Raw genomic sequence first — 27,499 nt, 5'->3', positions numbered from 1 at the left:
TATTGGAGTTGGTTTTACGGTGACTAACAAGTGCCTACACTCATCGACCACTACTTAATTCACACTTTCCAGTTTTAATGTTTTCTTACTTTGATTAGCTTTGGTTTACTACCTTCTTCGCATTATATATAACATTATACTTTTAATGAAATGCAACTTCAAATAATAATCACTTCTATTCCAATAGCATGTCGAAAGACTATGATTTCAACATAAAAATAATTACTCTTATAATATACACAAAAAATTACCCACAACCCAATGCTTCCGAATCCAAAATATTACAAACCACAAATAACACATCGAGTTTGAGATTAATTTTTTGTAAAAGAAAACAACATGAACACCATTTTAAGCTCTTAAAGCATATCAATGCCATATTTCTTTAATATAAAAAACTATTATTTTTTGGACAACAAAAACAAATATTGCAAACAAGCAAAGGATATCTTATCACTTATAATCCCTTTTCACCTAAATTTTTTTAAAAGACAAAAATCATTATCATAAACATTTCTTGCAAATGGAAATCTAAAACACAAACCACGGGATCATACAAAAAGTAATATTTTAGATCACAAATAAGGTATATTCCGCCCGTAGGGCGGGCCGACCCTAGTGATTTATATAAGTTTGTGAATACACTTTTATTGTCAGTCACACAAGATAACAAGACACAACATTACAATGACCACAGCAAAGACGGTAACCAAAGTACTCAACGAGAGAAGTTTAGTACAGCAGCAGAACACGAGTGGCTTCCGCAGCAAAGGCAGTAACCAAAGTACTCAACGAGAGAAGGCATCCGAACCAAACGATTCTTCCTCTGAGCCTCACGGAGACCATCTTCCTTCAACATCCCATTGTTGTAATTAATCAAACATGATATCACTTTCAACGTCAACACCATCAAAGCTCCTTAAAACACACACAAATCAAACTCACTTTCAACGTCAACACCATCCGTTTCCATAATTTGACAGTTTCCTCCTTCTCTTAATTAAGAACCGTGTCTTCAGTTTACATCTATTTTTCATTTTTTTAAAATCCAATTAACTTAAGAAACACATTTAAGAACCTGCCTTAATGCTGCTCTTGTGAACTGAAAGTTCATGTATATTTAAAATATTTTAAACCATCTTACACAGATATATTTAATATGAATTACTCAACATCAACCTACACTTATGAGATCTTATCTTCAATAATTCATCTTGAATTCTTGTATATACTTTTACAGATCAGATCAATTACAGTCAAGTCGATCATACAAATTTTGGATCAAAACGAATTTGATTTTACTCTAGCCTGCATGTAATCGAGGTTTGAAAAGCTTTATGAACTTACAATTGAAAACTGATTATCGTCAATTATTGAATTAACTATCTCAAATTTAGAAATGTGAACTTCTCCGATAATAACTAAACCAAGCCTTTGAATGATTTTTAATATACTTAGCATACATTGGATTGGTTTTGTAGATGCTACGTATAATTTGATTTGGATGTAAAAGAAAAAGTCGCTGAAAGTAGTTGGTGTGATATTATTTAACACGAGGTTGACAAGAACAAATTTGATCCCATTAATAATCTCCCAACCATATTTCGTTTTCCCATTTACGGCCGTACCACCTACCCTAAACTCTTGAGCCGTGTGAACTTAACATGGACGCAGGTGCACTCCAAACGGCATTATCAATGCTTTTATTTATTCTCACTTTTTGTATAACTTTTGTTTTTTATTTTATGACTCAATTAACACAATCATTTACTCCATCCGTTTCCATAATTTGACTAAAATAATTTTTTTTTAAAAATAATATCATTAATAATATAAAAAAAAATAAAATAAATTAACAAATCACAGATAATGCTAGGAGAATTTACGAGATAGGGATGGAAGAATTTATGACGTCAATAAATAAGATATGACAATAGTCTTTTTACTAGTAAAATCGATTTGATGATAATTAATAAACAAAAAAAAATGATGAAAAGTAGCCACGAAACCACATTTAACATTCGCAGAAAATAGAAACATATATCGCGTCTTTTGTCCTCTTCTCATTTTTCTAATCAAATCTCCGGTGGCTACGATCATCAAATCTTATCTGTTTCTCGTTACTCACTTCAGACATGGCGGTCGCGAAGGTCGTGGCTTTGTTACTACTAGTCGCCTTGGTTCTGACCACCGGTGTCTTTTCCGATGAAGAACCGACGACAACCCCTGGATCCGCTTCCGAGATTCAGTTGGAACAGCTTCACGCTAAAATCCATGCCCTAGGTTTTGCTTCTTTCTCTCTCAGAATCTTAATTTCGATTTCAACTGCAAGATTCTGTTCAGTTTTGATTTGAACGAACGAACGCTCGGTAGTTTTGTTTATGTTTTGACTTCCTTTTTTTTTTTTTTTTTTTTGTGTGTGTGTTTGGTTTGGTTTTGTGAAGAATCTCAAGTTGAAGAGAAAAGAAGAGAAGTTAAAGAGAGAGAAGAGTCAGTAACAGAAAAGGAGAAGCTTCTCAAAGAGAGACAGGACAAAGTTTCTTCCTTGGAGACTGAGCTTTCATCACTTCGGGTATGTTCTCATACTCTCACTTACTTTTAATTTGCTTTCTTCTTAGGGTTTAATTGTTTCACTTGTCTACAGGAAAAGGGTTCATCAGAATCTGTGCAACTGTTGGAGAAAGCTCAAGCACGAGCTACTGAATTAGAGAAGCAGGTGAGATCTTTATTTTGAGGACTTAAAATCTTTTTTACTTTCCTGTAAACTTCGTGTGATTTGGTGGTACTGCTCTGCATTTTCAGGTAGAGGTACTTAAGAACTTTCTGGAGCAAAAGAATAAGGAGAAAGAATCTACTGAAGCTCGGACTAGTGAAGCCGATAAAAAGCTAAACGAATTGAACTCCAGATTGGATAAAGTATTGTTCTCTACTTTCTCTTGTCAATTATCATCAAGAAGAACCATTTAAATAGCTTAACTGTTTGTGAAAATTGGTCGAGTTTCTTGATAGATGTATATGCGTTTTGATTGTGACAATATTAACTAGAAAGTTTGTGCAGCTTCACAAGACAAAGGAAGAGCAGAAGAACAAAATACGAAAACTTGAGCGTGCTCTTAAAATCTCCGAGGTATGATGACGCTCTTGGATTAAAGTTTATCTTCCTCTGTTTCTGCCATCACTTTTGACTATTATGGAAATAAAATTATAGGAAGAGATGTTGCGGATGAGGCATGAAGCAGCCACAAAGGCTAGGGAACTCCAGGAGGTAAATAATAAAAGGATGATATGTTTCCTTGTCCGGTAAATTTGAGAAGAAGGTGTTAAGACTTGGATTGTTTATTTGAACCAGGTTCATGGCTCGTGGCTTCCCCATTGGCTTGCTGTACACTGGGTTCATTTCCAGACTGTTGCTAGGCCACATTGGGATGCCCACGGGAAACCGGTTCTCGAGAAAGTAACACAAAAGGTACTGTTTCCATATCCGGTTAACGTCAGCAAACTTATGCCTAACTAAGTTTTGATTATATAACAGGTGACACAAGCGAAGACTCAAGCTGAAAAGTGGGCTGAACCACACATGGTTAATGTTAAAACTGTAAGCAGCTAACAAAGCGATGCATTTTATTACTCAGATGAGGCACTTGTGGTTATGCTTATGAAATCTTATATGCAGAAATATATTCCAGCCGTGAAAGAGACTGTCAAGACGCATGTCGAGCCACACGTACAGACACTATCTACCAAAGCGAAAGAGGCTTACCATGCTTCCAAGGATGCAGTTACTCCTCATATTGTCAAGTTTCAAGCACATGTAGATCCATATTACCAGGTGAAGTGTTTATATATATATATATATATATATATAGGTAGAATTTTTACATGGTTACTAATCTTTCAGCTTCATTGATTAATTATGGTTATCTCCAGGAGGCTAAAAAGTTCAGCAAGCCATATGTTGATCAAGTGGCCACGGCCACAAAGCCACATGCTGATAAGGCTATTCACTACTACAAAGAGTTTCTGAAATCTGCTACAACGTATCACGATCAGGTCAGGAATCAATGGCATTGTGTATAATATATAGACATTCCAGATATGAACATTGCCATTTCTGGAGGATTATGTATAATTACTTTGTATATCTGGAAGGTTCAAGCCAATGTCGAAAGAAAATTGAAGAGCCATGAGCTGACGGCACCTTTTGCCACCAAAGAGTTCATTTGGTTTGCAGTATGTTTTCTCTGGTCTTGCAATCTTAAGACAAAACATGATTCTTGATTGGTTTCCTCACTTAACTTGCAAAATTGAAAAACTGTTCATTTGTTAGGCATCTGCTTTGTTGGCGTTACCCATCTTCATAGTGTACAGATTCCTCTGTTCTCTCTTCCGGCAAGTCTTTTCTAACAATTGCATTAAATTATAAGATGTTAATATTAGTTAAGTACATTTCTCTCTAGTTTATAAAGATACTCCATACTTGATTGACATTTAGTTTGTTATATGTTGGGTGCCAGCACAAAGACCAAGAAGCCTACTCGACACTCTCATCAACATGGCCGTCGTAAGGCCAAAAGGGCTCATGTTGAGAAGTGAAGTCTGCTGTTTCCACTATGAAACTATTGGGTATGTAATTTAGAAGCGATTAGCTGCTACTTTGGAACGATCATAAATCCTTTTGTGTCTACTATTTATTTGATCTGACTCTGTACTATTGCAGGTAAATGACAGGGTTTTGATGCGGTCTCTTGGGTCTCAGCAACAGGCATATGTTGTCTAAACAGCCCATGTTAGAGATATCAAAGCTTTTTTTTTGTTATGTATGTTTTTTTTTTGTTGAAGCTCTCTGTGCAAAAGTGTTTCTTTACTCCCTTTTTCAAGATGCCTTTTGGATAAAGTTTTCAGTCTTTTTATACAGAGAAGGTTAGACATATCTCAGGAGTAAATTAAAAGCTTGGTTTGTGTATTTTGTAACTCATGTGGATGGATTTGGGACTTGCTGTACTAACTACTCTTTAAAAGCCATCACTCTCGTTTTATCATTTTGCTGTTGCGTTTGCATATATAAACAAAATTTATCTGTTCCAGTAAAACAAATTGTGTTAAAAGTAACATTTTGAACTTGCAAAGTATGAATATATTTATTTATCGTGTTTTTCATATTAATATCATGAACGTGAACACTATTACGTGTGAATATTATCAACCGTGCTAAATGGTGAGAGCAATGTCTCAAACTTCACGTAACTAGTACCAGTTCTGTGCTAAAATGAAAAAAAGTTAATATACAGCTCTTATTTTATTTGTAAGCAAAAGTATTTGCTATAAAAGCCAGACCATAATTGGTTTGATTAGTCTTGGATTCCTAATTATTTGCTTTGAACAGCTAAACAAATGCAAAAGCAAAAGCAAAAACAAAAACAAAAGGTATTACAAACCAGTATGACTTTCTTATTCATGCCAACAAAAGAAAAGCCATAATTTAAAGTGATATCTCCTAATTAATAAGATGGCCAGTATCCATCCAAGTCCATGCACCGGCTCATCTCCACATTTCCAAACCCATTTTGGCCACTTAATGAAGCGCTAACAGCGACAACATCCTCAAGCGACATAGCAGGGGGAGTCGGCTGGACCAGTCCACCACTAAGGTTGAGATTGAGCCCCGAGACGGGCATGTGGTTGTAGCTCATTAGCTGCTGATGAGCAGAGTCCATGGTACTGCTTGTGGAGGCACGAAAGACTCTAGAGAGCTCGGCTAGGTGAACCGCGTTAGCCATGAGGGTTTGGTTGAAATTGAGGCAGGTGTGTGGTTGTAGATGTGCTGGAAGTTGAAGGAGGTCCGATGAGTAATTAGGATTATTGTTGTTGGTTGATAGAATTGAGGCTCTTGTGTGGCTTTGGTGATGATGACTTGTGCTGCTGCTACAATTGCTTGTGTATTTCTTGGTTGCTTCTGTTTTCTTTAACACTCTACACACTACCCACTCGTCTTGCTGCAGTTACATTACACCATGGGGAAAAAAAGATTTTGAGAATAATATTGAGCTCGTATATTCTTCTTATGAAACAAGTGGTTCAAAATTGTGATTTAGTAAAAATTAATCCCACTAGATTAACCATGTTTACTAGATTGTAGCCAATCACATTCATATACCATAACAACTAAATTGGGTTAATTTACTTATATTAATAACTGTGTGAAGATCAGGATTGTGTCTTCACACATGAGATCTATGCATATAAGTTTATATTAAAATTATCATGCCCATGACATAAATGAGTATATTTGGTAAGAAAAGTAGTATGGTATATGTAAATAATATATACCTTTGAGGTTCTATAGGAGGACTTCGAGTGAAGTCGGTATTCATGCATGACCCAACTAGTCTTCTCCCCACGAGGAGCTCTTCCTCTGTAGAAGACCAAAGTCTTCTTCATTCCAACCAACTCTGAGGTTGTGCTATTGAGTATCTCTTTGTCTTTTCCTGTGGTTTTCCAATATCCTGTATTGGTCGCTCGGTTTGTTCTCACACCCGTCGGGTACTTTCGGTCGCGTAGGCTGAAAAAATACCATTCTTTTCCTCCCATTTTCGCCTTCTCTATCAACAATTTACTCAAACAAATTTTTTTGAAGTAACGAGTCAAATTAGCTAAATAACTATCTTTATATCTTTCTATTAGGTTTTAAATAACATCTCAGTAAGAAACTCATTTGAGTTTCTTAGATTTTTTTTTATCTAAAAAAAAAAATTAAAAAACAAACCAATCGCGGACCACCACGAGTCAGTGGGACCCGCGAACAGAGTAAGAAACTCACTAAAATCGGTTTTTAATTAGTAGTTTTTGTAACCGATCCTTAAAGGTTTTGTGGGGATCCACGCATTAAAAACCTCAATAAGGACCCTAGATAAACATGCTCTAAAGAACTAAGTAATAAGCTTTGCTTCAGCAATCCATGGTTATATATATTATATCTATGATATTTGGTAGAGTACGGTAGAAAGAAAAGAAACGAAGATATTTTTTATTTATAGGATTATGGATCACTTATAGCCAATGAGTAGATGAGAAATTAACGTACGTACGGTTGTAATTAAAGTTGAGTTGTTAGGAAATTCCATCTATTTTTAAGATAGGCTTACAGTATTTCTTAACGAAATTACTCAAAACTGTTCATAGATGATTGACATTTAGCATGCATCTAGTCTTCACTCCAACCACATGTTTATAAGTTCAGAATAACACGAAACGATGTTCGATTGCGGAAGGCAGAGCCGTGCTCACCTTATCAATTTTGGGGCATTGGCTCCAGTCCCCTTCTCACATTAGTACATTTTGGGGTCTCCATAATCATAAATCATATAATCAATATATGATAACTTGATAAAAACTATAATTATCTCTTAATACTTTTCAATAATATGACTATTTCTGCTTAGTTGTTGTGAATATTAACTTCATTGTTTATTTTTTATTTTGAACGTCGAAAACATTTTCCTGCATATAATTTGAGTTTGTATATATAATTTTCACTTGTAACCAAAATATAACTTTTGCCATTAATTTTCATAAGATTAATTTTTCTTAAAAATAATTTTAAAATATAAGATAAGAAAACAATTTATTTTCTGGTTCGTATTAAAAAAAATTAATATGCATATTTGATATAAAATAAATTATTTTTGCCCTAAGCCCCTAATAGCCTTCGCACGGCACTGGCGGAAGGGATTTTTAACATATACAAAGGAATTACAACCGACATGCAATTTTGATTTGTACTATCCGACTTACGATTAGTAATCAAGAACATTTTTTTGAACACTTTCTTTTTGCTAGAAAAACATACTAATGATTTTATCTCATTTTTCTTATAAACTAATACACCAAAAACAGAACTAGTAATTAGTCTTAAGACTTAAGATTAGTATGTCTCGCATCATGTATATATGTATATATCACATGCTTAAAGTAGAATACACATAGATATATATATACATGAAAAATATGCATATGTATAGACACATATTAGTCTAGATATTTTTCAACCAAACAAAACTTGGTCTTACCAAGTTTGAATAAAATCAAAGATATATAGACATGGTGATCTTTTGTGTGTGACAGAATTAAAAAAAATAAGTAAAGTAATTAACCTACCAGGAAGCTCCCAAGGCTCGGACTTGTTGAGATCAACATCGGCGATTGCTTTTCCAGTGAAGTTTTGATCAGCGATCTTATTAACCAAGTAATACGAGATTAGCTCCTCATCCGTTGGATGAAACCTGAAACCTGGAGGCAAAGCCTCTTCTTCTTTCTTCTGCTGCTGATGATCTCCTTGTTCCATTTATATGTTCTTTAATTTACTCCAAATCAAGGTCCCTCTATATCTGCTTCAAAAAAACATGTACAGCAGCGTGTCTAAGTTTCACATCCATGAGAATACAAGAGAACAATATAGATCCTAAGATTCTAAAAATGTTTCCCTTAAAATTAATGATCTAAGGGAGGGGTTTCAAAGAAGAAAATAACAAGATTAGTGTATAGGGTGAGAGATTGGGCTTTACTTACATGGAAGGAGAAAAAAATGACAGCCAAAACTTTATGAGATTAGGGTTTTGATGGTATTTATATATATCATGAGACAGGGATGACTTGTGACTATTCTGAGGAAAAGATGAAGGAAGAAGACAAAGAGTAGGTTTTTCTTTTTGTTCTCCTTTTTTTTTTATAAACCCTATCGGCTGATCCGGTCGGCCCCGGGAGTAACGCACTTAATGTTACAGAGTGGACTAGCTTGAAAACGTACCACACTGTCTGACCCGAGTTTGGAATACCTTCCGACTAATGTCAGGGGGTGACCCGAGTTTGGAATACCTTCCGACTAATGTCAGGGGGTAGACCAATCATCTGTTATGGTCCACCATGTAAACCACTTGGGCCGAAGCCCAAGTCCAGACTGGCTAAGTAGTGATAATTTAGTTCTCAGGGGAAATCGAACCCAGAACTGATGTGGGTACACACCAAGCCCCAAAAGATTACCACTAGGCAACCACCACTTGGTTCTTTTTGTTCTCCTTACTTTTGTCATGCATACGAATAAAACACAATTATTATATATGAATTTCTATTTGATGAGACATATTTATCTATTGTAAATTTCTTAATTTGGTATATTCAGGAACAAGAATTTCAAATTATGACTGCTTTGTAACAATTAAATTTTTTCAAGAGATGGTTTTATGTGATTATTTTAGAGAAAAATAATTAAATGACATTGCCAGTCAAATTGAGTAGAAATTATAATACTGAAAAATAAGAAAATTGTGAAATAGAGTGTATGCATGAAGCTCTCACCTAATAAGGATCTTCAAGTACAAGGTACATGCAGCTAAACCTCCCACGTCCAAGTTTTATCTTTGTTTATTTTGTGTAGTCGGTCAAGAAATTCTCCTTTTAGGACCCTTATAAATTCATGTTACCTTATATATATATATATACTCATATAGCCATCCATATATATGCACATGTGTAGTCTATCAATAAAATTTAGTTAGGAACTTAATCAAATTCACAATCACGCACAAGTACGCCGTACGAAATCTTGTAAAGTTTATGCATCGTAAAAGTATGTAGAGAATCACGGTTTTGGGTATGTGAAAACTTTGTATATGTGTTTGCAGTCAATATCTTTCCCCTCAATTAATTTGCAATATTTATAAGGTGTAATGTCGAATCAACTATCATGGATAATTTGTGATCATTATATAATCTTTCATCGCAAAATTTTGAAAATGATTAATAATATAATTTGGATATCAAGCTCAAATTTTAGGTTTCCTCACTTCGATACCATTTGGAACAAACGTGTTATATGTTTATTCTTTACGGTACAAATATTGCGGGCAACTATTGGCTTTCTTCCAGTGTTTTCTTAACTTCTTAAGAATATTAATTTGGCCTGACAAACAAACGCTTATACAGATATTAATTTGCCGAAAACGCTTATAGTACTATTTCGACTAGCCAAACATAAACAGTTTAATAATTTTACGTTTGATAATATCAATCCCTGTTTAAACTTACAACCAACGATCCTAAGTTCCTAACTATCACTGCGTGGTTAATATCATAACTTCGAAGTTGTAGATTTATATTCTGATAAATACAGACAATTATCTTGGATTACGTCGTCAATATTGACTAATAAGCATTTGTAGAATCTAGTATTGATCAATTGAACAATTGGGCATCGACTAATAAATATCTAGTATTTGATAAATTGTGTATCAGTGGTTATCGCAATTATAACACTACTGAATTTAAACTAATTCGTTCAAAATTTCATTGAACTCAATAAAATCATTTTATCAGCTGAATCAGGATAGTTTTGAAAATAACTATGGAAGGTATACTTCTAGAATTTCTCAAATTCTTAGTCATCGAGAAAGTAATAGGTTTAACTTATCAAGCATTTCATATAAGAAAACGAAACGCGTTTTTGATTAACTACGAGTGTCTCGATCACTAAAACCTACCGTTCTTTGTACATTTTTCTCCTAATGTTTCCTACCGTCCTACGAAGCTATCATCATTACGTGTAAACGATTTTTTATTTAACAAAATATGTAAAAGCTTGTTATAATCTGTTTTCAGTTCAACCTTTTCAAATGTCAAAGATATATGCTCAATCGTACAAGAAATTACGACACATATTCATATCGTCATTTGCTTCTATTATTGTGTAAACATTTTTATCTTCGAAACATTACAGAAAATGTAGGTTATAAATCAATCTCTAGAGGGTATTTTTTTTTAAAGTCAATCTTTAGATAATATCGCAAGTCAAACGTTTATTTATGTGTCTGAGTGTATTGCACATATAGTGAAACAAAACTGGAGTAAAAGAATTTAACGCTCATTTACTCTCATTTTCCACCAATCAGGTAGAAAACAAGTAAAAGAATTTAATGCCCATTTATTCTACTTTATACTGTCTAAGAGACACAATTTTACTCTACATAAATGTAGCTGAACTCGGCGGGATAAATATTTGGGAAAATTATTTTTTTATAGCAAATAAATGAGAATTATGTTCTTTTAGACTAATTTTATATACTTTATATCTCATTAGCCTAATTATTTTCAAAATGGCAATAGCACCCTGAAATTGTAATTTTTAAATATAATAAATAATAGGTTCGATCAAGCGGGATAGATCGATCCGAAATTACAAGGTCGAACGGATCGATCGATCCTGATCATTATGCAGAACAAAAAAAAGCGGAGCATATACTGATCGACCTGGTCCATTTCATTCGATCGACAAAGGTCGATTTCATACAGATCAACCGATCTCGAATTATAGACCGATCGATCTCGTGCCCAGGTAAGTCTTCCAAATTGATTTCCTGGTTTTCTTCGGTTATATCTGGTTTGATTCTCACTTGATTTGAACCGACCAAACACGATCTCAACTCTTTAAACTCGATTTCTTTGAGATGAAACCCATAATTTCTCATCTCTTTCACGGACAAAGGGGAGAAAATCAAAGTCTCAAGTTCATAAACCCTAACTCACTCAATTTCACACTGATCTGGTAGAAATAATGTGAACTTTTTGTGAAAATTTTGTGAACAATCAATGGAATATAGAAGACGGCGTGAGAAGAAGGTTACCACGTTTTTTTTTCATTTTTTTAAAATCGATTTTTTTCAATATGAAAGTGAATATTCCCAAATATTTTGTTTCCATATTTTTAGGAACTGATTTCTTATCCGTAGAGTACAACTAATCTGTAGAAATCGGTTTCTACAGGTTTTTAGAATTATAGTAATATGTAGATTTTGATTTCTACATGTTTTAGATTTACAGTAAATCTATAGAAGTTGGTTTCTACGTGTTTTAGATTTATATTAATGTGTAGATTTTGATTTCTAAAGATTTTAGATCGGTAGGTTAAGCGCGGAATGTGTATTCTAAATATTTTTAGAATACTCTTATTTACGTAGATCACGTATTCTAAACATTGTAGATTCAATGAAAAAAAAATGGATTTCGTTTTCTACTTCGTAGAATGTTATTTCTACTTTATTTAGAACAAAATCTGAAAATTATGATTTAAATATTTTTAGAACTGAAAAAAATACCACTAAGTTCGTATAGGTATTTTATCAATAGTTAATTTTTTTTTTTTTTGTAAAATTATTTATTAAATTTATTTTCAAAAATATTAAAAGGTATTATAGGCAAAAATGAAACAAAATAGATATTAGGATAAAATGACATAGTTATCATTTTTTTGCTCTAAAATACAATTTTCCCTAAATATTTTCACCTTTTCTTCTTCTGTATTTTCTCTCTCTCATTTACTCTCAATTCAGCTACTTTCCATCGATCACACCCTATAGTAGAGACTGAGAGCATCATTATCCACGGTTTCTTAGGACGGGGTTCTTATGGAAATATAAGAAACTGTTTCTTATATTTCCCTAAGAACCCCGTCCTAAAAAACCGTGGATAATGATGATGCTCTAATACAGTCACATCTTCTTTCCCATGCTCGGTTACCAAATTTTAGGCCTCTTGTTTGATTATCAACCTTGTTTATTATTACCTCTTTTGATGAGTTTTTTCAAATTCCAAAACCACTTTTGGGTCTCCTTAGAGCACCCGCAACGGGGGATGAAGTGGAATCCTTAGCTCTTAATCCTAGGTTATTAGCAATATAATAACAATATAAACACTTAGTTAACTAAGGATTGGTCCGTAAATAAGGATTTTAAGGACTAAATCCTTATAGACGTGGCGGCTTGGCATTGGGTGGGGAGAGTATTGTGTTTCGTTTGGAGAGAAAAACATTTCATTTCGATTCAACACGAGAAAGAAAAATTTGCTCTCGGCCACAAAGAGGCGATTGTGCAGTTCTTGATTTCTCTTGGCGAGAAAGGCGACGAAGGCGAGAAAAAAAGCTTTCCTCTCGGCGAGAAAGGCGATTGTGCTCTTGTTGATTTCTCTTGGCGACAAATCCGACAAAGGCGAGAAAAAAAAATTGTTCGTTTATACGAACTTGGAATTTCGTTTCCTCAAATTCTATTCTTATTTGGTATAATAGTTGGTGAGAATTTGATTGGATCCTCTTCTGTGAATTAGATGTTCTTGTTTGTGTCTGCAATTCTATAAATTTTCGTGGAGTTTTGGACTTTAGTTGTATGTCTGCTGTTAAGTTTCTTCTTTTGATTGTCTAAGGAGGTTGTTTTAGATACAATTTAATCGGTTTTGTTTTAGAAGTTTTTTTTTATTGCTTCTTTAGCATATTTTTCAATGAAGCTTTTGTTTGCTAATGTTAGATATTGAATGCTGATAAGTGAATATCCTCACTAGTTTGATTTTCTAGAGAGAAATTTTGGTTCTTTTTTGCTTTTATACAAATCCACACTGTCTATGAATCATCTTGTTGCATTCCCTTTAATATGTGGTTGTTTTTGAGTCAATTTAATCGGTTTTGTTTAAACGTTTTGGTTTTCTATTTCTTCCTTAGCATAGTTTTCTATGAAGCTTGTGTTTAATGTTTGGTTTCCTGGAGAAATTTGGTTCTTTTTTTTTCTTAAATAAAATTGCATTGTCTATAAAAATTTTTCGATAGTTCTCAAAGTTTGTGTCTTTAGCCCTTATCTTGACTCATTCTCTTTTGTTTTTGGCACTGCTAATCACTTTCCTGTATTCCTTTTAATGTGTTTGTACTATAAAGGTGTTAGTTTCCATTCCATGCGATGGTAGATAAAGGTCAAGTCATCAGCCTCTGTCGTTCCCTGCTTCGGGCAGGGCGTCAGTACCCTGACTACAACATCAGGGAGTACACTAAGCGAATGACCTTGGATGGGTTCCGCATGAACAAGAATCTCACTGATCATTCTAAGGTGGAGGAGGCTTATGCTGAAGGTAAGAAGCAGATGGAGGTTGTAGAGAGGGTAGTGAAGGTTTACTTGGCATATCCTCCCAAGACCAAGAACATCATGGAACTCAAGCTTCAATAGTGGATATGTATGTTTGTCACTTTTAATACACTCCCAAAGCTATTTGTTATTGTTATTGGTCATGTTTCTTAGTTCTTTCCCAACTATGAGACATTTGCTTTGTGTGATTCTCATGTAATCTTTGTGGCATCAGACTTTTATTAAGTGAAGAGAATAATCTTGTATTAGAGCGAAGAGATAAAGAGTCCTTTTTGCTGATTGTTCTTAATAATAAAATCTCACACAGTTCTGCAGTTGTTTGCATTGAAATGTTCCCAGCTTTTCTATAGTTTATGTCTATCTTTAATTAACACTGATGTTGTTAGGTTATAAATCTCTGGATTCAAATACATTATTGATCTCTTGTCAGAATTTTTGGGAGAAGAATATTATGTAAAGAACAACAGCAATATTGTTGCTTGTGTTGGTTTTCCATAATAAGAACCGTTTTGAGTTTTAAGCAACAAGATCACAGAAGATCAAAACAAAAGAGAGTATGTAATGAACATATATAACTCTTGTTCATATACATGAACAATTGAAAATGATTTAATTGAAAACATTTGGAATAAATTTGGTGATGAAGATTAATAATTATTGTATCTTAATATTTAATCATGTAATAAATAAAATTTTAAATTTTACATGTTTTTAAATTTAATATTTTTTTATTGCTAAGGACTCCAAATTAGAGAACACCATTGGACATACTATTTTGATTAGAGTCCTTAACTATTCTAAAAAAAATATTAGTTTAATAATCATAAGGACTCCAATGGTGGTAACACCATTGGAGATGCTCTTATGTTCGTTTTCAGTCTACTTCGGTAGACTACCCAAAGAAATCTGTTATTCAGTTAATTTTTTTAACTGATATTTAGGTAATTTTTTGCAATTATATAATTTGTAGGTAGATTTTATATTTGAAAAGTTGAGATTTTACGAAAGTAAACTTCACTAGAATTCTGCAAAAAGTAATTGTGTAATTAATCAAAATTTACTCAGAATTTGATTTTCCAGAGCTAACTTCATCCACAATTTACTTACATAAAAAAAAATTAAAAGTTCAGTGGCAAAAAGTTAGTTTTGCACCATCACTCTCATCATTCATCATTCATCATTCATCAGAGCGCCAGCCTACCTTCCCTTCTAATTTGGTGTAAGACCAATTAATTTTTATGAAAATATTTACCAAAAAATAAATAAAATAAAAATAGATTTTGAGATGATACAATATTTTCTTTTAGAGTGTGACTTGGTTTTTAGAGTAAAATATCATTCCATTTTTTTTGTCAGCTACCCATCTACGCTATATCAAGTGGTGGTCAGACGAGCTAATTCTCCGATTAGCATCTCCATCCGGCCATGTTTGATCTATATGGAAAAAATGTAGCTTTGCTCCTTGTTTCTTTTGCTAACGCATCCATCCGACCATTCCTAAGCTGAAGAATATGAGACATACTCACATCCTCAAAATCCTCATGTATTCTCTGGGACGCCGAATGTTGACTAATCCATCGGGTTTGTAGTCATGTCTAATAGATCCGAGCAGTTCGTCTCGAACCGTATCAAGGTTATCCTCATATCTCTCATATATGAGGTTGTCCAAAGTAAATCTTCCATCTCAATATGCAAAGCTGAGAGGCTCGTGCTGCACACCCGTAATCCGAAATATTCAGAATCCATTTAATCCTTAAAATTTTACCAAAAGCCACTGGCACTACCATTATTGATCCATGACGCATCAATTTGACGGGTAGGGGTGAAATTCTACCAATCAGAATTTGTGATAACTGTAGTTACCGTTTTGAAGAAAAAGAAAATCACACTAAGGGTGTGATCGGTAACTCTCGGAGTAACTGAATGAAATATAAAAGGTGGAACTGAGAAGAAATAAATAAACGAGAGAGAGAGGAAAATAGAGGAAAAGGGTTACTCTGATAAAACGTAGCGGTATAATAAGTGTAAGATTAGAAATAGTGATCAAAGTAAACGTAGAGTAAACGAATATCATCTGATTGGCAATTTCTCGGAGTAAATGAGAGCAGGGGCGGATGTACGTTGAAGGTGGAGGGGGCAGATGCCCCCCATGAAATAACTACACCTAATGTAAATTGTTAAGGCAATTTAATATTTTCCCAATTCATTATAATTATTTTGCCCCAGTCACTTTTTCTTTGGTTCACTGTTTTAGTTAATTTAATTATTTTTACGTATAATTGGGATTGTCCGTTAAATACAATGGCTAATAAAAATTTTTTTTCATTGTTTACTAATATCATTCAATAGACATGCATTTTTTTCTTAATTTCTTTTAAAGCTTAAATTATAAACAATTTAATAAGAATTGTTTTAATTTTATTTTATATGATATTATTAATAATGACTACAGATTAAATTTTTTTGAACATAAGCTATAGCTTCATTTTTACAGGTCATGTCGGTCTAAATATTTAACAGTAAATATTTTAAGTAAACTTTCAACAAATTTCCAATAGAATTTATATAACACGCTATATTTTTTTGGGATAATTTTTTGGATAATTTGAATAAAATTATGTTTTATATTTTGACCCCGGTGAAATATTTTTAGAGCTCTGCCACTGAATGAGAGTAATAAATGTTTCAGCTATATAGTTGCCCCAGAAATGCTTTTCAATCCCAACACCTAATTACTCTAGATTTTGGTGAATTTCTTCCTCTTTCCACCTTCTCACCTGTTTTTAATATCGTCCATGAACGATGTTTTGGAAAGAATGATGATACGTCGTAAACAGTAAAAGACCACCACCATATTTTAAGCCAATGATACTGATCCGTCTTTAATTATTTAACAGCTAATCATGACCGTCTACTCGAATTCCGTATGACGTGTCCTCTTCCAGTAACTCTAGTCCTTCCCAAGGTCTTTTAAGCAGCGTTGAAAAAATAAAAGAATAATAAAGAGCGAGCGGGTGAAAGTGAAAAATATCAAGAAGAGAGAGCATCACAGTCAGCAGCCATTTTCTGGCTGCGACGGAAGCTTTTCTTTTCTTTTCTTTTCTTTTCTTTGATTCAATACAATGGCGCCGCCGAAGAGCACCGGAGGAGGAGATAAGGGGAAATCTGCGGCGGTGGCTACGTCGACGAGGCAGACTCGAAGCATGTGTCGCCAGACTCGGAGCCAAACGAAGGGACGCGGCGGTGGTAACTCGACATCCTCCAAGCTCATGAACTTCGAATCTCCAGAGAAGAGGAAAAGGAAGACGAAAGCCAAGGAAGGTGGAGCGGCGGCGAAGAAGATCAAGAAAGAAAAAGAGGAAGCCGTGGTAGAAGACCACGAAGAAGAAGAAGAAGAAGTCTCTGAGAAAAAGACGATTGTGATCGAGCACTGGTAAGCTATAAATGTCTCCTCCCTCGTCTTTAGGGTTTGTGTTGGTCTCGGAAGCTAATCGTTTCTGTTTGTTTTGGTTGGAAGCAAACAACACAAATCATTCAAGGAGAGAGCCAACGAGGTGAAGGAAGGTCTGGAGAATGCTGTTCCTGGCATCATTGTCACTCTCAATCCTCTTAAGGTACTCTTATCTTCTTAAATGCTTTGCTTGTTTTTGTTTTATTTCGTCACATTATTATATGTTTGATTTTAACAACAGCCAAGGCGTGGATGTTTTGAGATTCGAGAGGAAGGCGGCGAATCATTCATCAGTCTTTTGGATATGAAGAAACCATTTACACCGATGACCGAACTTGATATGGAAGAGGTCCTCGCTAACATCGTAGAGAGGATTAAATGTTTTGAGGCTGCTTGCACATAATCAAATAGGCGCGCTTCAATATATCTAACTCTCCTAGAGCAACCAACTGTTTATGCTTTTTTTTTTTTAGGCTTTCCTTATGATATTTTGGTGAAAACTCTTTAGAGCTCTGTTTTGGTCATTTTGTTGTGCTTACTTGGATATGTGCATTTTCTGGATGCTAAAACTAGATGATATGTTTTGGTTCATCTGAAATGATCCTTGGTAGTTTGGGATTTGGAAGCACATATATATGGGTTGTGTATGCTGTTTGAGTTGGATGAATGAAGAAAACAAATTGGTTACAATCTTGTCATTACATATTTCACAGGACAGAACATCACACTTTCATTAATTGATTGAGCTACATTAATGTGATGCAGAAATTTTTAATATCTTTAATCTACTTCATATAACCATGATTATCGCTATGGTCTGAGTCTCATTTTCAGCTTACTGTCCTCGTCCGCCTCTGTCTTAAACCATTTTAGAACCCAGCAAAGCTAGCCACAACCCCGAGAACGAGAACAGCACCGAAGCTCAAACCGGTGTTAGAAGCAGAGCTAGGTGGTTCAACCTCATCAGCTGCTGCCATCTTCTTCTTACCAGCATTCTCTGGAGCCGGAGCAGGAGAACCATCTTCTGATGGAGCTGATGCAGGTGCAGTTTCTGGAGCTGCACCAGGAGGAGCGTCTGCGTAATCCTCCTCCTCGGCTGGTCCTGGAGCTGGAGTGGCTCCAGCCTTCTTGGGAGACGGAGCCGGTGGGGAAGTCATGGGTGGTGGTGGAGGAACCTTAACCGGAGCCCCGAGACCAGGAGCCACAATGGGCATGCTGATCTGGACCACAGAGAGATTGAACGGGTTACGAAACACGGTCGTGATGTACTCAGCGGTTAGAGGAGCGCCTTTCACGGCAGACCCGAAGACAATCTTTCCGTTAGCTTTGGAGCAGTTGAGGAAACCGTTTTGCTGCTGTCCCAAACCGGTGGATTGGTAAAGGGTAGTGAGCAATGTGCTCTTGTCCTTGAGAGCCTTGAGCTTGAGCTCATCGTAATAGTCAAGAACCACATGGTTCATAAGAATGTTCTTGAGCTCCTCCTCGGGTCTACCAGAGATGGAACCGATAGCATCGTTGGAAAGAGCCAGAACGGTGATTGTCTGACGTTTGTTGATAATTGGTGTGAGCTCGGTCTTGGCCAAAAGCTCGATCATAGTACTGAACTCAGGGTAATTCTCTAGTGCTCGGGTTATGTTAACGGATGATGCAAGCGAGGAGACACCAAGTAAAATGGCGAGACAGAGGAGTGAAGAGGAGGCCTTGAGACCCATCCTTATTTTTTTTTCTGTTGTGAAAGCTAAATCTCAAAATCTGAGTTTGTAATAAAAGGATTTGGTTAGGTATATATACAGTAGATCTTGTGAAAAGTGGAGAGATAGTTTTCTAATGTGTTGGCTAAATTTGAACTTGTCTTTGTTGTTATCTCCATATTTGGCATTAGACTGTTTGATTTCTTAACTTAGGTTTCTTGAGATTTGTTTTTTGCTTCAAAAATGTGAGATGGAATATAGAGTCTTTTAGACAAGTTTCATCCTTATTAAGATCGCTCTGTAATTGGAATAATTTAGGACACAACAAAATGTTACAAACAAACACGAAAACGGTCATTAATCGGCCAGCGTAGAATTTGGCGGTTTGACAACATTTTCGAATAAAACAACAAATCCTAAATCAAATTTAGATATTGGGGAATTTGATTATTTCGAAACAATCAGATTTTGACTGATATTTTCTTCGAAAGAAATTAATTGTTATTTTATTTATCTATTTGCTGCTTCAAATTTTCAATACTAGCCTATAATAGTAACAAATTTTAATGGGACCAATATTAACTACAGCTACAAGGAATATTTCCTTAAAAACAAAAAAAAAACCATATAAACCATCTTAAAAGGTAAACAATAGATAGCATAAATTAATCTGGTTAAAACTCCGGTATAGTCCACATCCTAACCGGCACAATCAAGAAAAAAGAAAGCCAATGAACCTGAGATACTTGACCCACACGAAAAAAAAGGAAATAGAATAGAACATAAATGACCGTTAGAGATTTGATTCAAGAAAAGGAAATAACATAATACAAAAAATGGAAATAGAGCGTTTTCATTACGCGTTTAATATAAGGTCTTTTTCTTATAAATAAAACTTCACCATTCCATTCACCAACGCACTTAAGTTTTCATCTCAATTTCTTGTTTCACCAAACTCTCACTCTCTTTCTCTGTTACGACTCATCTCTAGTTTAGTCTTGTTGAGTTTTCAGCTACGTACGAAAATGGAAACCAAATCATTCAAGGTCGAAGTCATTGCACATGCAACTCCTCAAGGTCTGTCCTTAGGTTTTTTGAACTCGGTGTCGATACGTCAAAGTTGGGAGATCGAAGAACTTCTCGTGGACGAGAATGACGACGGTAATATCACCAGTCTCGGTTCTTACCCGGATCCTTCTTTCCCCGACAAGCCATCCGTCCTCAGATTCAAAGTACAAGACTTTGCACCGACCACAGTTCATCAACTTATCCATAACCGATTCAACGACCCTCTCTTGTCTCGACTTATAACCGATCAGATCGTTGTTGAATCCAGACGGAGAGACCTACCACAAGGACCCTTGTCGATGACGGTGTTCGTCAAATTTACCGAGAAGGACTACGTAGTCATGCCTTGTAATTCTGCTCCCCTGACAACAACAGTAGAAGAACCGTGTGCCATCTGTCTAGAGGATATGTCGGAGTCGGGACAGGCCTTCTGCCAACCGCCGGGGTGTGTGCATGTGTTTCATGAAGATTGTTTCGTCAAGTGGTTGGGTCGACATGACTCATGCCCTCTTTGTCGCCTATCCACAAACCCGTTAACCAACAACCCGAGTAGAATTTTGGAAGAGTTAACAGAGGCTTGCAATTAGTGTTTCTTCTTTAAGTAATGGTTTTATTAATCAGCTTTCTTTTGTGATTTGGTTAATTACTAGGGTTTCTCAAAATTTTATGTATCAATCTCGTTCGTATTATTTGTTAATGAAATTCTTCGCATTCATTAATTTTCTCGTATAGTTTATAGCCCACTCATAAAAGCATCATCAAAGCTACATTGATCCAAAATAAAAACGTAAGTAAATGAGACGAGACAGAATCTAAAGCAGAAGCTTAACGTTGTGAATTTTATGTTGAATTTGGTTAAGACTCTGTAAGTAAGCACTTTAAATAAACAAATAATTTGGTTTAAAACTTGGGAAATTGTCTAACCGGTACAACAAATAATAGAAAACCAATAAACCCGAGATACTTAACCAACAAGAGAAAAGGAAATAGAACATTAAATGACCGTTAAAGATTTAAAGAGGTTAAAAAGGAAATAACAGAGATGAAAAAAGGAAAGTGCATATACACGTTAATCTTCTTAAGTTCTTATAAATACCAAACACACACACTTTCTATTCTCAGTTTCTTGTCTCTCACAACAATCTCTCCCTCTAAAATTTCGTTTCTTGTCTCAAAAAGAAAAAAAACAATGGATACAAAATCAACAGAGAGATTCCTCCATATCCGAGCAACCGCTAGGGTTCAATCTTACTCCTCGTACTCCTCAGAGGTTGTCATCTTTCAGAATCATCATGTGGAGATACTGTTACAAGACAAGCGTAGCGGTTCTTGTCTCATCGAAACCCTAGGCTCCTACCTCGATCCTTGCCGCGAGGGCTCTACTCTCTCCCTTGATTTCGATAACTTCACACCGAGCTACATCTTCCGTCGTCTCGCCAAGGAATTGAACGACAGTAACTTGTCCAGGTACATGAGAGATTATATTTTTGATGAATCTCAGCGGAGAGACTTGCCGCAGGGGCAACCACTGCTCATCACCGTTCTTGTGGAATCGACACGCAGAGTGTATTTGGAGAGGGAGGAGACGTGTGCAATCTGTCTTGACGATTTTGAGAGTAAAACCATGTCCATGTTTCCCGGTTGCTACCATCAGTTTCATAGAGAATGTCTTTGTGAATGGATCGTGCGAAGAGGCATATGATCTGTTTCACTTAGCTCATTAGGGTTGCTCTCTTTTGTATGTGTTTTATGTCGTACACAATAGTTTTGTTGGTAACAGTTTATGATATATATATGCAGTAAGATTCCTTTTCTAATTTGTTTTGAAAATCAATTTGTTTTATACCCACCAGTGCAGGACACAAATCTCACAATATTTCATATATTAGAATAGAATTCAATCATGTAACTTTGATTCATGTGTGATTTTTTTTTAAAATGGACATATTAATAGAAAGTTTACATTAAATCTCTAATCTTATCATTATTATAGGTCTAATAACTCACTTTCTAGATTATAGGAACTAAATAATATGTCTATAACACAATATTGCTACATTATAGGAACTAAATAACTATCAATTCTTTCCAAGCAAAAAAAAACATGATCTGAAAACAACTAATTCAATAAAAAAATACGATAAAATTATTGTATTTTAAAAAGTGATAGACACACCTCATATATATTATATATACTAATTTAGAATTGAAAATAAAATATTTATATAAAAATAAATGAAAACAAACATCCGCTCGGTCAATATCTAGTATATGTTTTAAACTAGGCAAATCTTGTTTCTGCTAATGAGAACCAACTCAAGATGGTTTTTTTGTCTTTTACAAACAAATCAGATATTGTGTTTGTTTTATCACTCAAGTCACGAACTCGGCAGTAAACATGACATGTTTTATTTAAGAGAAGTTTACTAAAATGACATAAATTAATTGTTTTATTACTACAATGATTCATATTTTTTGAAAATTATTAGAATATTTTTCTGGTCGAAATTGTCTTTATCCATAGTTATATAAAAAAAATTACCAAAGTACCCTTAACATTTGATTGACGGCAAAAAAAACAAATCTACCAAAGAATAAGTCTGTTTATAAAATCTATATAGAAAAATAAATCTACCGTTAATGTGGTGTTTATAAAATCTGTATAGAAAAATAAATCTACCGTTATTGTGGTACCAGACTTTCTTAGAAACATCATATTTGTTTCTACGGCAGAGTTGATTGTCCGATTTGAATTGAAAACAAAATTCAGATTTGTTATAAATGGTAGATTTTTGTGGTCAACTTATTTTCTTATTTGCCGACTTATTTTCTTATGTTCGACTTATTTTTACGGCAAAGTTATATATCCGACTTAAAATTGTTGGTAGACTCTTTTTTTTATGTGGTGATAGACTTTTTAATTTATGTTTTGCCAGATTTATTGTCGGAAATTTGAGTTTATGTAAACCAAACTTAATTTAATGGTCAATTTCAATATGGTTTACATTAATTTCAGAATTAAGTAAATTTTTATAGTTGTCATCTTTTGTCGCACAATTGAGACCTGAATATGCCAAAAGACATCACACAAATTGATTAAAAAAAACAGTTTGTTCTAGTTTATGTTTGCTCAAACTGCAAAAGAGAAAACGGTATATGGGTAAAGAGAGACGATGGGAAACAGAGAGCTCAAGTGATCAAGTGAAAAAAGACAATGAAGAAAAAAGAAGACAATGAATGTTCCTGGTCTGCAAAAGGCAAGGCCGAGATAAATGTAAGATATATGACATGACAACTGAACCGGGAATGCTCAAGCCATGTCATCAAGTTTCAGCAACGAGGAAAGAGTTTCATGCTGCTTACTCTGAACACTCTCACTTGAGATATCAAAATACCTGAAAGCGAACATTTATTCAGTGACAGTGAGCAACACCCTCTTGTCAGTGCCTCCTATAATACTATCCAATAGCGCATACAGATAAAAGTCAAAAATGGAGAGAGCCTATATTATTAATGAAGCAGGTTCAATAAAACAAAAAGCTCAAGAGAGGGTTAAGTTAGGGAAGTCTTGACTCTTGCTTGACTAATTTGAAAAGCTCCGTTAACGTAGATAAAGTAACTGAAACACTTTGGTTATAATTTGCTTAGGTTTGGGAAACATAATGAAATGCTAGTCAAGAACACAAGAAATATAACCAACACACAAAAAATCAAAAGTGAATGAAAGAACATAAACTGAATTAAATCCATTTCTTTGTTTCCCTTTAAACATGATGATGATGTTTTGTAGCAAGGAACGATATACAAAAACAAGATGAAGTAGGGAACTTACACTGTATTATTATGTGCAAGAGTGGATGCAGATGAAGACCCTGGTGCTTCATTTTATAAGAAGTGCTGATTATTTTTTCTTCCGTCTTTTCGCCTATTTACCATCTTAACTCATCTGAAGAAAGATCCAAGTATTTAATAAATCTCTGGAAGAAGTATTGAAAGTAAGATATGTCTGGTGCAGCGAAACGCATGCCAGTATCATGTCTAAAAACCACACATTAGAGTAGTCTCTCATATGCATATCTCAAAACATATTCTCTCTAATCATCAGAAAGACATAGACTCGAACAACTTTCGCAGCAAGAATTGTTTTATTTTTTTTTCCAGGATATAATAAAAGTGCAGAAGAAAGATGTCATCTTTCAGGGGATTTCAGATTATTATATAATCGTAATTTAAGCATTTTCATGGTGGCACAGAGTACCAGATGTCATAATGTTCAAAGAAGAACTCACCAGATACAGTTGACCGCTTCAGTAGACAAAACATGCATTGTAGCAAGTTTCCTTCCAACGAGTGAGCCTTGCCAGAAGATGACTACTGTTGGCTAAATTCTTCTAGCAATGATGACATCCTCAGGCTACAACTTGTCGAATAAAAGCTTATGTTCGACATATAAAAACTTGCAATAGACAGGGGATACAAGGACAACGGAGTCAAATTCATTGCGGACTTTTGAATCAAAACGAAATTTCCATTGAGATGAGAGAACAAACAAAAAAAGGGATATCAAAAATTGTTATTTTTGAAGATAATGAATTCTAAACAAATGCTAAAAGACTAAGAAAAAATGGCAGAAGAGCTATTACATGATTTGACTTTGTACCCTACTCTCAGTATCTCTTTTGCCAAAACTCACTAGTAGTAGTATACACAACAAAGCTCTTTGAGATTGCTAAATCTTACAACATGACAACTAACAACACGTACCTTTCTTTTTACAGATTCTTTAGGAAGGATAATTAGTTGCATTTCCGAATAATAAATCTACTAACCTGCTCTGATATCATATTAAACTCATAACTGATGATTTCTTTCACACCTCAGAAGTCAGTGTTCCTCTCGAAAGACCTGTATGGAGATTCTCTCCACTAGTGTTGGCCAGTTTTCGCCAAGCTGGTGTGGATTCAACTCCATGGCGGTCCTAAAATCAAGCAGAGTCACAGCAGAATGCTGCTCATCTTGTCTTCTCACAGGAGTTTGTATTTGCACACTCTTCTGACTTTGCTGCTTCTTGAATAAGCCTTGTCCTCTTCCATCTGTGGACCGACCTCCGACCAAATCAACGCACGATCTGATCAGCTTCTTCAGATAAACATCCAACATAGCATTCAACGTATTAGCGCACTCCGTAGAAACCCCTTCAAGACCCTGCGCTACTGCAATACTCTCCATCCTTTTCCTCAGCACCTCTGTCTCTGCTAACCCACCACTCTCGTAGCTACTCATTGCGTCAGCGCTGGTTGAGACAGGAACCCTTCTTCTACGGGACCCACCAGCTGAACAAAACTGAATCCCTATAGGTGCAACCAGAGGACTAGCTGATAAAGCTACCCTCACCTGCTCCTCTTGTTCTTTACATAGTGGTATTCTCGGTTTCGCAACGGGACGAAGAAACTCACCGTCTATTTCATCAGCAGCACCACCTAATCTACAAGCTGGCTGTTCTACTGGACTATCTCTCATCTTCCTCTTGCGCACTCCTGACCTTACCCCGTTGGAGCAAACATGGTCACTATGGTTAGGAGCTAAAGATTCCCTTTGTTCTGGACCATTTGCCACAGGTTTGGTGGTCAGATGAGCAGGCAGTGGGGACTTGGAGGAGACGGTTGCGTTTCTCAAGATGGAACGTATCAACCGGTTGTGTAGAGAGAGATTCTCCCTCCCTAACAGCCTGGAACATGTTTTATCAAACTCGCTCTTGGTCAGCTTCTGGCTCAGAAACCTACTTAGGTGATAAAAATACCTTTTGGATCTTTCAACACCAATCTTCTTCACTATATGACCTTTCAGTTCACCAAGATTAATCCTCTCATCTTGAGAACGCTGCATGACTATTCACTCTCAGCTTCTATTGCCCTTTCAGACCAAAAAAAAAAAACAATCTAATAACACTTTCCAGATGCAAACTGATTTGAATTTAAGCTTTTCCCTTTCAGTGCAAAGCCAAATCTCATCACTTCACACAAAAAAAAAGCCCTCAATTTTGAATCAAAATCATCTGAAGTCTTCACTGAAAACTGCACCAGCAAAGAAAGACCCAACATTGTCAACGCCAAATCTACAAAGGTAATTTAATAATAAGAAAGAGTAAATCGAGATCAAGTTTGAAAATCCAAAGCTTTGGTAAAAGAAAGAAAGAAAGACTCAACATTAGTTACAACAACAAAAGAAACGATGAAATTCGAAAGGGAGAAGGAGACTTAGAGGCAATGAAGAGGTAAGAGGAAAGCTTTATAAGCATGAAAAAAACAAGTGTTTACTATTTGATTCAAAGCAAATATTGACCAGAATTTTCAGACAAGAACAGAAGAACTAACTTCCGACGAACCTTTTGTTCCGAACTCCGTATGTGTATTGACTATTGAGCTTCTATGATAAAACCAAAATCTTGAATTGCTCTTCGTGTCTTTCTCGTATTGCTGGTTGGAGTTGAATGTTTGAGCTTTTGCTCGTGTCTTAAAGTGTCGATCTTGCTTATTGGTTTCCTCAGTTTTCCTTTTTTCTGCCTAATTTACAATTTTTTTTTTCCTTTCCTTTCATCATTTGATTAGTACTATTATCAATTAGTAAAATCTCTTATAATTTATGAGTCTGGGATCTTGTTCAACCATATTAACACAAAAATACAAAAATAATTAATATTAATATTGTAAATAATTGGATAAATTTGGGATATATGAAAATTTAAGAAAGGGCTAATGGTCATTAGATTTTAATGAATTTAAAAAAATAATTTAAACCATGTATTATTAGATTTGAACTTTAAAATCTTTATCAAAAATCTCATGTTTATGAATATAAGGCAAGACATAACTGGTTTAAAATACGGAAATTTACGAATACGGGTTGTTGCAGTTTTAGAATTTTAATGGTCTGAATGCAACATACAGAACAACTACAGTGTGATCATAATAGTAACAAAAACATATAAATATATAGGTATATATAGAGAATTTTGTTATTATTAAGTGCAAGGTTGCGGTTTGAATCATTTGGAGCCTAAGAACATATTTTCCCTCTGTGTGTTAGTCTTTCCAAAAACGCACACGGTCTAAAAACTAGAGCTATTGTATAGTATATCCTTGAGATTACAATATCTTTGTCTAAAGGGAAATTTGGATGCATATACATAGTACGATTTATATTGAGGCACTAACCATAGGTAAATGCATGCTATGATATGTTACATATTAGGTTTGTCGGAACAGTTGTATCAGAGAGGGTACAACCAAGCGGACATAAAAGAATTAATAATTACTTCAGTTTAAGGTAGATACACGTTA

At 35.0% G+C, this 27,499-nt stretch overlaps 7 protein-coding genes across 9 annotated transcripts; 4 read left to right on the top strand and 3 right to left on the bottom strand.

The window, feature by feature from the left end:
* The first annotated feature begins 1,952 nt into the window (after positions 1 to 1,952).
* On the top strand, positions 1,953 to 5,039 carry LOC106365785 (apolipoprotein A-IV). Its single transcript, XM_048765022.1, has 14 exons — positions 1,953 to 2,283; positions 2,445 to 2,572; positions 2,645 to 2,716; positions 2,803 to 2,916; positions 3,059 to 3,127; positions 3,209 to 3,265; positions 3,350 to 3,466; positions 3,533 to 3,595; positions 3,674 to 3,829; positions 3,928 to 4,050; positions 4,150 to 4,230; positions 4,328 to 4,389; positions 4,515 to 4,623; positions 4,718 to 5,039. Exons 1-13 carry the CDS (start codon positions 2,136 to 2,138, stop codon positions 4,591 to 4,593), a joined length of 1,269 nt encoding a protein of 422 aa, XP_048620979.1. The 5' UTR covers positions 1,953 to 2,135; the 3' UTR covers positions 4,594 to 4,623; positions 4,718 to 5,039.
* Positions 5,040 to 5,173: 134 nt separating this feature from the next.
* LOC106365786 (protein CUP-SHAPED COTYLEDON 1) lies at positions 5,174 to 8,695 on the bottom strand. The gene is made up of 4 exons (XM_022708283.2): positions 8,566 to 8,695; positions 8,155 to 8,384; positions 6,328 to 6,599; positions 5,174 to 5,993 (listed from the first exon to the last, which is right to left on the bottom strand). Exons 2-4 carry the CDS (start codon positions 8,339 to 8,341, stop codon positions 5,499 to 5,501), a joined length of 954 nt encoding a protein of 317 aa, XP_022564004.1. The 5' UTR covers positions 8,342 to 8,384; positions 8,566 to 8,695; the 3' UTR covers positions 5,174 to 5,498.
* A 3,520-nt stretch (positions 8,696 to 12,215) lies between these two features.
* LOC106363967 (LYR motif-containing protein 4B-like) lies at positions 12,216 to 14,228 on the top strand. The gene has a single exon (XM_048765021.1). It carries the CDS (start codon positions 13,767 to 13,769, stop codon positions 14,028 to 14,030), a length of 264 nt encoding a protein of 87 aa, XP_048620978.1. The 5' UTR covers positions 12,216 to 13,766; the 3' UTR covers positions 14,031 to 14,228.
* Positions 14,229 to 16,936: 2,708 nt separating this feature from the next.
* Positions 16,937 to 18,098, top strand: BNAC08G34010D. The gene is made up of 3 exons (XM_013803618.3): positions 16,937 to 17,382; positions 17,467 to 17,563; positions 17,642 to 18,098. The coding sequence occupies exons 1-3, from the start codon at positions 17,072 to 17,074 to the stop codon at positions 17,801 to 17,803; spliced, it is 570 nt and encodes a 189-aa protein (XP_013659072.1). The 5' UTR covers positions 16,937 to 17,071; the 3' UTR covers positions 17,804 to 18,098.
* Positions 18,099 to 18,156: 58 nt separating this feature from the next.
* Positions 18,157 to 19,362, bottom strand: LOC106363969 (fasciclin-like arabinogalactan protein 3). The gene has a single exon (XM_013803619.3). It carries the CDS (start codon positions 19,110 to 19,112, stop codon positions 18,270 to 18,272), a length of 843 nt encoding a protein of 280 aa, XP_013659073.2. The 5' UTR covers positions 19,113 to 19,362; the 3' UTR covers positions 18,157 to 18,269.
* A 728-nt stretch (positions 19,363 to 20,090) lies between these two features.
* Positions 20,091 to 20,849, top strand: BNAC08G33990D. Its single transcript, XM_013802459.3, has one exon. The coding sequence runs from the start codon at positions 20,117 to 20,119 to the stop codon at positions 20,744 to 20,746; it is 630 nt and encodes a 209-aa protein (XP_013657913.1). The 5' UTR covers positions 20,091 to 20,116; the 3' UTR covers positions 20,747 to 20,849.
* Positions 20,850 to 23,230: 2,381 nt separating this feature from the next.
* On the bottom strand, positions 23,231 to 26,967 carry LOC106365787. Of its 3 annotated transcripts, XM_048765019.1 has the most exons (5): positions 26,545 to 26,967; positions 24,989 to 26,233; positions 24,449 to 24,573; positions 23,992 to 24,105; positions 23,231 to 23,554 (listed from the first exon to the last, which is right to left on the bottom strand). In XM_048765019.1, the coding sequence occupies exon 2, from the start codon at positions 26,043 to 26,045 to the stop codon at positions 25,044 to 25,046; it is 1,002 nt and encodes a 333-aa protein (XP_048620976.1). In that variant the 5' UTR covers positions 26,046 to 26,233; positions 26,545 to 26,967; the 3' UTR covers positions 23,231 to 23,554; positions 23,992 to 24,105; positions 24,449 to 24,573; positions 24,989 to 25,043. The 3 variants fall into 3 exon arrangements, with proteins under 3 accessions (XP_048620976.1, XP_013660730.2, XP_048620975.1); XM_013805276.3 differs by having other exon boundaries at positions 24,449 to 26,233; positions 26,545 to 26,965; XM_048765018.1 differs by lacking the exon at positions 26,545 to 26,967 and having other exon boundaries at positions 24,449 to 26,516.
* Positions 26,968 to 27,499: the final 532 nt, after the last annotated feature.

Source organism: Brassica napus, chromosome C8 (genome assembly GCF_020379485.1).
Source record: "Brassica napus cultivar Da-Ae chromosome C8, Da-Ae, whole genome shotgun sequence".
In the NCBI taxonomy this organism is placed as follows: Eukaryota; Viridiplantae; Streptophyta; class Magnoliopsida; order Brassicales; family Brassicaceae; genus Brassica; species Brassica napus.
This window is presented reverse-complemented; position numbering and strand designations above follow the sequence as displayed.

Coding starts and splice junctions, on each gene's coding strand:
- BNAC08G33990D (XM_013802459.3), top strand. CDS start 20,117: ATGGAAACCAAATCATTCAAGGTCGAAGTCATTGCACATGCAACTCCT.
- BNAC08G34010D (XM_013803618.3), top strand. CDS start 17,072: ATGGCGCCGCCGAAGAGCACCGGAGGAGGAGATAAGGGGAAATCTGCG. Junction 17,383..17,466: donor ACGATTGTGATCGAGCACTG/GTAAGCTATAAA, acceptor TTTGGTTGGAAG/CAAACAACACAAATCATTCA. Junction 17,564..17,641: donor TCACTCTCAATCCTCTTAAG/GTACTCTTATCT, acceptor TTTTAACAACAG/CCAAGGCGTGGATGTTTTGA.
- LOC106365786 (XM_022708283.2), bottom strand. CDS start 8,341: ATGGAACAAGGAGATCATCAGCAGCAGAAGAAAGAAGAAGAGGCTTTG. Junction 6,600..8,154: donor CGAGCCTTGGGAGCTTCCTG/GTAGGTTAATTA, acceptor AATTGTTGATAG/AGAAGGCGAAAATGGGAGGA. Junction 5,994..6,327: donor CCTCCTATAGAACCTCAAAG/GTATATATTATT, acceptor ATGTAACTGCAG/CAAGACGAGTGGGTAGTGTG.
- LOC106363967 (XM_048765021.1), top strand. CDS start 13,767: ATGGTAGATAAAGGTCAAGTCATCAGCCTCTGTCGTTCCCTGCTTCGG.
- LOC106365785 (XM_048765022.1), top strand. CDS start 2,136: ATGGCGGTCGCGAAGGTCGTGGCTTTGTTACTACTAGTCGCCTTGGTT. Junction 2,573..2,644: donor CTGAGCTTTCATCACTTCGG/GTATGTTCTCAT, acceptor ACTTGTCTACAG/GAAAAGGGTTCATCAGAATC. Junction 2,917..3,058: donor TGAACTCCAGATTGGATAAA/GTATTGTTCTCT, acceptor AAGTTTGTGCAG/CTTCACAAGACAAAGGAAGA.
- LOC106363969 (XM_013803619.3), bottom strand. CDS start 19,112: ATGGGTCTCAAGGCCTCCTCTTCACTCCTCTGTCTCGCCATTTTACTT.
- LOC106365787 (XM_048765019.1), bottom strand. CDS start 26,045: ATGCAGCGTTCTCAAGATGAGAGGATTAATCTTGGTGAACTGAAAGGT.